The sequence below is a fragment of the Rhinatrema bivittatum genome, chromosome 10 (genome assembly GCF_901001135.1).
Source record: "Rhinatrema bivittatum chromosome 10, aRhiBiv1.1, whole genome shotgun sequence".
In the NCBI taxonomy this organism is placed as follows: domain Eukaryota; kingdom Metazoa; phylum Chordata; class Amphibia; order Gymnophiona; family Rhinatrematidae; genus Rhinatrema; species Rhinatrema bivittatum.
In genome coordinates this window covers 116278281-116287047 of record NC_042624.1, presented here as the reverse complement: position 1 = coordinate 116287047, position 8767 = coordinate 116278281, and the positions used below count along the sequence as shown (strand labels likewise).

General features: G+C 45.5%; 1 protein-coding gene across 1 annotated transcript; it reads left to right on the top strand.

The window, feature by feature from the left end:
- The first annotated feature begins 4346 nt into the window (after positions 1–4346).
- Positions 4347–5594, top strand: FOXE3 (forkhead box E3). Its single transcript, XM_029618871.1, has one exon. The coding sequence runs from the start codon at positions 4347–4349 to the stop codon at positions 5592–5594; it is 1248 nt and encodes a 415-aa protein (XP_029474731.1).
- The last annotated feature ends 3173 nt before the right edge of the window (positions 5595–8767 follow it).

The following is an 8767-nucleotide window of genomic DNA, read 5'->3' as shown; positions in this document are numbered from 1 at the left end:
CTCTCCTTCCATGCACAGAGTTCACTGGCCCACTGCAGGATATGGAAGGCAGCTTAGATTCATCCTGGAATGCCAAATATAATATGGGCCCCTCCCCCCCCCCCTTATATTTGGGCGTTCCTCGCATTCCCCTTCCTGGACGGTGGATCTTCTCCTGCCCTTTCACTCTATCCATTTAATTGTCATTGATATACCATTGTTGGTTGCTTTTGTTGTTTCTTTCGGCCTTCATGCTTTTTGTTGCAGCAGGCGGGGGTACCTGAGCAGGAAATGTAAACTTTTTTTTACGATTTGGTGTTTCTTGGGTTGTATTTATTTATTTATTTATTTTTATATACCGATGTTCCTGTAAAGAATACATATCGAACCAGGGTGGAAATACATTAAAACAGTCGCCTCAAGGCAGAATACATTAACACAAGTATACAGGAAAACTATTAAAGAGAACTTTAATATTGTTGTATTGTATTGTGCTGTAGATATTTAATATTGTTTATTAAAGATGTTAAGGTAACTTTAATATTGTTGGTTGTATTGTGCTGTAGAGTCTGGGTTCAGCCCTGCGGGGGACTGGATCCTTGCTGGCCGTGGCGGGGGGTGTCTGTGATCACGTGGCCTGCAGATCAAGCCACCTGGGGGTAGTGTTAATGTGCTGGGCTGCGGCAGCTGACCTACCAGGGCCAGTTTGCTGGAGTGGTTTTCTCTGCAGATTGTATATAATGATTATGTCGTTTGTCTCCGGTATTAAAGCTGCGGCCTCTGCTCTCCCAAACTGCTGTTTCTACATAGTTATTTGTGCGTGTGAGCGGGAGGGGCGTCAGGGTGAGAGGGGTGTCCTGGGTGGGTCTTCAGTTTAAGCTTCTGCACACTCATTTTATGAGCCGCCATTGAGGAGTTTGATAATTTGCCAGTGAATCCACTTAATTACTCAGTGGATTACTCGGTTCTATTCTCCCGCTCTAATCCTGCTCTTAGCCCTCCATTGTTATGCTAATGTCCCACTGCTACCTTGTGTAGCTTTGCCATTGCCCACATGTTTGTCTTGTTGCTTGTTCTTTATCAGCAAATCATAATTACTTCTTACAAATACTCAGGTATTCCAGGATCCTTGAGCAGTTTCTCTGGCCAAGGGGTATTGCTAAGGGTAGATGTAAAGCAGATTAGATTTATCCTGCGGGACAGGGAAGGAAATTCTCACCGACAGATATGTGTTAAAGCCTAGGGGCAGACGCAGGCATCCTGTTGAAAGCAATTTGTAGGATTCCTGGCAAGGCTTAAGATGGAGACAAATTATAATGGAGAAAGACTTTTCAAGTTATAGGAGAAGCGATAGGGTGGGTCTCTGTTTCTAAATGTGGGTTCTGTTAGCAGGAAAATCATTTCTTGTGCTTGCAATCCACTCACTATCAGAAACACATCGCGGAGTTGACACAGTTGGGATGGTGCTGTCAGGATGTCCTAGGCATGTGCAACCCCTAACATTTTTGGTTGTTAGTTTTTTTGTTTCAGGGTTTGTTTTTGTTAATTTGGTTTGTTTAATTTTTTTTGGATTCAATTAAGAACACAAGAAGTTGCCATACTGGGTCAGACCGAGAGTCCATCAAGTCCAGTATCCTGTTTCCAACAGTGGCCAATCCAAGTCACAAGTAACCGGCAGGATCCCAAATATTAAATAGGTCCCATGCTGCTGACGCCCAGGGATCAGTCGTGGCTATGCACACAGAGCCTGATTTTAAAAAGCATTTACCTGCTTAAAACTGGGTTTTACACCTGTAAGTGGGCTTTTGAAAATTGTTACAAAATATACCATTGAATTGTCCATTGGATTTACATGCATAACTGCACTTAAAAAGTTGCTACGATAGTATGTTACATTTGAAAATTACCTCCTAAGTTTATTTGGTTAATAACAGTTCCTTTTCCTAAAAATTAAACCAAAAAAAAAAAACAACCCCACACCCAAAACCAAACTGGCCTCTGGTGGCTGTGGCTGGCTTTCTCGAGCCAAAATAAGTGCCCTGAGCCAGGCCCCGTGGCCTAGCCGTACTCCAGAGCATGACACTGAGGTCTAGCCCTACAGCAGGACCCAGCACTAAGATCTAACCCTGGTTTCAAGGTATAGCTCTGCTATGGGCCTGATGCTCTGGCCTTTCCAACAGAGGCCAAACCAGGCCACAAGAACCTGGCAGATCCCATGCTACTGATAGCAGTAATAGCAGTGAATATCCCTAAGTCAATTTCATTAATAGCAGTTAATGGACTTCTTCTCCAGGAACTTATCCAAACCTTTTTTTAAAATCAGCTACACTAACTGCACTAACCACATCCTCTGGCAACAAATTCCACAGCTTAATTGTGCGTTGAGTGAAAAAGAATTTTCTCCGATTAGTCTTAAATGTGCTACTTGCTAACTTCATGGAGTGCCCCCTAGTCCTTCTATTATCCGAAAGAGTAAATAACCGATTCACATCTACCCGTTCTAGACCTCTCATGATTTTAAAGACCTCTTATCATATCCCCCCTCAGCCCCTAGCGTTTCCATGTTAACGCGACCTGGGGGCGCATTAAGAAAGCGGACGCTGACTGTTCAGTGCCCACTTTCTGTGCATAATTATTGCATCAGCCCCAGTGTTTGTTATTACAAAATTAAAGACCAAAATAGAATTAGTATATGAGAAAAAAAAGTGGTGTCATATTTTCTGGGCTCTATTTACTATAAAAAGAAAAATATTCTTTTCAAAGAGAGACTGTAAGAAAAGTTGCTTAGACCATCAATTTGAACCAAATTATTTATCATTATGTGTTTTTGATAATTTAAGAATGTTAATCTCCGTTAGAAAGATGGACCTTTCTTAGATTTAATACGTACTCATTTATTTGCAACGATAGGGAACGTATCTTAGCGTTTTGAATGGATTACATTGGAAGTATTTGTGCAAACAGGCTGCCAATTGAAATAATTTTGGTATAACAGAACATGTTGCTTTTTGGGCCTAGAAAACAAGAAGTGTTCCCTCTTTTAGCTACAAATATGTTTTCTGAGTAATGTTCCCATGTGTAATGTTTATCAAGTTATCCACAGTACCTTCAACGTGAAGCCAAGTGCAGTACAACAGCAGCATTAACAGCACCAAAGAACATTCAGACAATCCGCAGGGAATTATAGACTAAAATACGTGGCACTGCTGCCAGCCTGGCGGCTCCGGGATGTCGAAGGTCCATGCGGTTGTCCGTTTCGTTTTGTTTAGCTCAGGCTAAAATGTTACCATTCGCTAACAAAACAAAATGAGAAGAAAAACGAAACATAGAAAAAAAACAACAAAAAACCCCGAAACGAATTGAAATGAAAAATGAAATGGCGTTTTTCCCCCCCCAGTTTGCTTCTTGGCTCCCTTCAGGCCAGCTAGGACGGGGGAGGCAGTTCAGAGCCCCTCTAAGGAAGGGAGTTATGGTCATCACTCAAGGGGTGACGCTTAGGGGTCTGATTTAGAAGTCTTTGAAGTCCTGGGCTGCAGAAAGTTGAGAGCAGGGCAGGATTTAGACCGCAGGCAGCGCAGGCGCCTACGTAGAGTGCCAAATTCTGAAAGCAGCCACCAACTGGGACCCGACACCCTCGGTCCTGGTCGAAAGGGAATATAAACTGAAAGAAAAAAAATCCCCAGGTAGTTGCAAACAAAGGCTCGGATGCCCAGAGGAGCATGAGGAAACTGTCAGGTCACACAAAGGTCAAACTTTCTAACCTCCTCGGCTTCATTTGCTGCAGATTTGCGCGCTCCTCCATGTAAATCATGTCCAAACGCCACGGAGTTGCTGTCACCTCCTACATGCCTCATATCAACCTGCTTTTCTTTGAATCACTAAAAGTGCGAGACATTATTTTCCTCTTCTCCAAAGCTCATAAGAGAAATATTATGAAAGTAGGCGGTGATGCCATTTTAAAATAACTTTTCTGGCCTACTCGCTAACCTTCAAGTCACAAATGAGAAGTGCTTATTCCAGCCGGGGGCTGAACACATTCCAGCTCCAGTAAGTATCTGAGAAGCACTGGGAAGCCGGCAGGGCTACCAACCCAGCACAGAAGGCAGATTCATGCTGGCTCTGATCGGCTTTGCATTATCCCTTTACAAAAGGAAAACTGGTTCTAGGTTAAGTCCGAGCTCCCATTTGGCAAAGTTTAGGATGGGTGGGCACTCCAATTAGGGGCTTTGACTCAGTGAGGGTAAACAGGGTGGCGCCAGAGATCCTATGCTGTGATATATAAGACAGGTTGTATCAGCCCGTGCAGCACCTGATCTGTCCTGAGCCCCGGTGACGGCTGCGGAGGGAGTTCTTTCAGGCAGATGTTTATGAATCTGGCAGGCTTTTCTCTCTCTTCAAGCATGTGTACCACGACTGAGGATCCCCGGCATCCACCTAGCGAGGCTTCAAGCCCCCTGGGCAGTTCTCCAGCTGCATCCTCGGACTCTCCGGGAGCAGTCCGTGGAAAAGGAGTGTGGGTCAAATCTGAGCCCAGAGGAAATGCTACCCCTGAAAAAGGAGAAGAGACAAATACTCGGCACAGGGATGACCATCTCCCAGCTTCAGGAGGGAGAAGGAGAAAGCGCCCTGTCCAGCGTGGGAAGCCACCTTACAGCTATATTGCGCTCATCGCTATGGCTATAGCCAACACACCTGACAGGAAGCTCACCCTTGGAGGCATCTACAAATTCATCACAGAACATTTTCCTTTCTACAGGGAGAACTCCAAAAAGTGGCAGAACTCCATTCGTCACAATCTCACGCTTAATGATTGCTTTGTGAAGATCCCCCGGGAACCAGGACACCCAGGGAAGGGCAACTACTGGGCCTTAGACCCAGCAGCTGAAGATATGTTTGACAATGGGAGCTTTTTGAGACGCAGAAAACGATTCAAGAGGACTGATATCACCACCTATCCGGGGTACATGCAGAACTCTAGTGCTTTCACGCCAACTCCAGCTGGGCGACCCCCTTATGCCAACTCCCTCTACTCTAACGTGGGTCCTGGATATATCAGCCATCAGATTTATACAGCGTCCCACCACCCAATGATCCACCACTACCAGACCCCTGGAGGAGGGTGCCAGGGCCAACAAAGGATGTTCAGTATTGACAATTTAATAAGCCAACAGTCAGTGATGCCAGCGTCACCGGGATCAGAGCTCCACCACCATTCTCTAGGTTTGAATGGCGATTTTGCAAGCATGCCGACCAGCTCTTCCGTTGGAAGCTCTGAGCCGCCTTATTTCCAGGCGCAGGCTGTCAGTCCGACGGGGGTAGGTTCATTATTAAACAGGACTTCTAATGCACTTTCTTCCAGCCTTGCCTATTCTTACTCTTCCTCCCCTCCTCACTTCCCCATGCCACAGACAAGCTGCTCTCCCAATGCCCCCCAGACGTACGACACTTCCAACAGACTATGTGTCCAGTCCATAAAATCCGTCTCCTCAGCGGATCACACAGAGCAGCTGTTGACGTGGTCCAGTTCCCAGACGAACGGCATTGGACAATTCAGCGCTAATAACGTCTATATGAGGCAACCAAATTTTGGTTCTGGACTTGAGAGGTACATGTGACTTACACCAAATGTTAGCTAGAACAGTAAACATTCCTTGACTTTCTAAAACTGACAGTCTTTTAATTTTTATTGTACTTGAATAAAACATTTTTTTTTCACATTAGAAATGTAAATCATTCCATCTCAGCATTATATATCCAGTCTATAATTATTCCTTCACCTTCTGTTAAAGTTTCCCAATTTGTGCTGATATATATTGTAGCTAGACCCATGTTCAAGCATTGTATTGATGAAATAAGCTTAGGGAGTTCCTTCATTTAGAACGTGTGTGTCTATAGCAATGCTTTTTAAGTTGTTTTTTTAAAAATTAAGTAGACGTGAAATCCACAAGTCAGTGTGGTTTCCGCTCCTGTGCTGATTCTGCCAAAGATGCAGAGTGGGGCGTCAGTGCACTGGTTGCAGGTGAGCCTTGTGTCCTAAGAGGTGCATTCTTGTAGCAGCTTATCCTCCTCTGTTTTAAGGGTAACCTTCCCCTCCCTGAGTTCTCCAAATGCGTTTAGAAAAACGAGCACTCAGCAGTGTAGGTAAAAGGTATATCTACTCCAACTCATGACCTTCACAGTGGGTAGAGTTCAAGAAAGCTAAAAAAAATAAAATAAATAATTGAGTCCGGTCACCTGGAACCCGTTTGCTTAGTTTTCTCTCTGTCTTCTTTTCGCAATGAAAACAAAATTGACTGCATTTGTTTGGAAGACGGCCGCTGTGAATTAAGCATCGTCGAGTCGCTCAAGAAGAGCTTCTTGGTGAGAGGGCGCGCACTCCGTTACCTGCGCCTTCCTCTGAGGTTTAAATTACGAGAGGAGCGTTTTAAAAAGGACGTGTATTGGCATTTTTGAAAATTCTCGATGTGATTATGGCACAATTTATTTATTTTACTGCTTAGCATGAGCTTGCTGTTTATTCTTTCATCTAAACCAGGGGTGGGCAGTTCCGGTCCTCGAGGGCCACAAACCAGTCTGGTTTTCAGGATATCCCTAATGAATATGCATGAGAGAGATTTGCATGCACTCTGCCTCAGTTGTATGCAAATCTATGTCATGCATATTCATTAGGATATCCTAAAACCTCGACAGGTTTGTGGCCCTCGAGGACTGGAATTGCCCACCCCCGATCTAAACCAACGAAAGCTTTCTGTCTGGTTTTCATGGGCTAAAACCCTTCTTTGTGTCCAAAGGAAAAAATGACCCACATGTAGACATAAAGGTCAGCAAACAGACTGTAGGCGATAGCTTTCTATTGAGCTAAGTTAATACATTTATGTGACGAGTTTTCCAGGTCTCAGCTCCCTTCATCAAGTCAATACAAAACTGACTGAACTGCACTCATTCCAGCGACTGATTTGTGTGGCTGGACCCAATGTGGAACTGTTGGATTTGGATTAAAAATCTAATTACTTACCTTTTACAAATCCGAGCTCTGAGCAAATTACAAACCGGTACTATAAGTTATTTCCCTGTCTAAAAAGAGGGTTTTTCCCATCTAAGGGGCTCATTTCCTAAAGGTTTTCTCCCATTTTGTGTCTATGGGAAAAATGCATAGTAAACAGGGCCCTAAGTTTGGATTTGAGGTATCAGAAGGTGAGGTGACTCAGAGGACTTGAATCCTGGCTTCCCTGATGCTCAGCCTCCTGTGCTCACCACCTAGGATACCTCTCAGTGCTGCCGCTGACAGCTACCCCTGGGACTGCCGCCCTGCACGTCTGTAACCCATGGGAAGGAGCCTGCCAGATGCCGAGATCTTCCCCAGGATGCCCCAAGGACAGCCGGACTATCTTTCTACCCCAGCCTACAGCCTTGCTGCCACATGAACTATGTAATAGTTTATCTCATAAAACTTCATGGTATGATTTCTAGCGATGGTCATCCTGCTTCTTTAAACTTTAAAAATGTTAGGGGCAATATTATTCAGCTGCTGAGCGGCGCGGCTAGTTACATGGATAAACCTAGCTGGCTAACCAGCAGGGTATACTACTCACCTCAGGGTGGTCCTGCCGCTGAACAGGCCCGGTTCAGTTAAAGTTAGCTGGATGTGTTTATCCGGCTAACTTTGGCACAGATCAGCAGCGTGACCAGAGTCAGCTGAATATTGGAGTTAGCCGGTTCTCTGGCTAACTCCGCTCGCCCCCGGAAGGCCTCTTTTCAGTTATCCGTCTAAATGGCTTTTGAATATCAACCTCGCTATTGCCAAATAAAATAAAGATCTCCAATTGTTGACGAATTTCTGCCCGAGTAGATGAAGTCTGCACACGCTGCCCTTGCACTTCTGAATTTTGGAATCTGGAAATTCCTCTTTGGGGGGTGGGGGGAAGGTGGGAGGGAGACGAGGAAAGGGGAGGTGGGGGGTAGATGTGGCAGCAAACGAAGTTTAACCTGCTAATTTCAACGCTCCTTGGGAAATGCTTCACATGGTTCTGTCTAACCACTGTGGAATGTGCAGGAAGTTTCAGGAAAAAAAACCTCCAGCAAACTCAGTCGTTTAACAAGTGTGATCTGTGCCGACTGACGCAGCAGGCGCCTTCTGACAACAGCCCAGATGTACAACAACAACAACAACTGATAAAGAGTTTGGAGAGCAAGTGAAACAAGCTGAAGGCCTTTCTACATATTCTTGCAAGACCTGCTATACAAACCGGTGCTCCTGGAGTAGCATTTCTTGAAACTTGCTTCGTTGAGCCAAATCACGCTTGATATTTGCTTTAACGACCATGCAAAAGGTCATGGGAGAACTGAATTTCCGAGGACGCGACACGTCAGACGTCGCCCGCGTTAAGACGGAGAGTGGGAAAAGCAAAGCCAATTCACGTCCAGTCAAGCAAACACACAGGGGGGAGTGGGCCTGGTGCCTGACTGCATGGGACTGAACCCTTAGGGGTGCCCGGGGCACTTTATTTTTGAGGAAGGCAATACAAGTTTTTGTTGCGGTTTGGTTTTGGCTGAAGTGCCTGTGGAGCCAGTCCAGGCCGGGGTTGTCTGAGGAACGGCGACGCGTCGCTGGCTTCAGTCCTCCGTGCGCCTTCTCATGCGTTGGCTTTCAAGTGCTTTTAGGCGGTTCAGTTGCTTTTCAGGAGGCAAACAAAGAAGGCCCCCGGCGTCCTCAGTTGCTTTTCTAGTTCGGCCTTCGAGTCGTCGTCTTGCCGGGGCAGCTCTGACGCTGGAGTTCGTTGCCACTTGA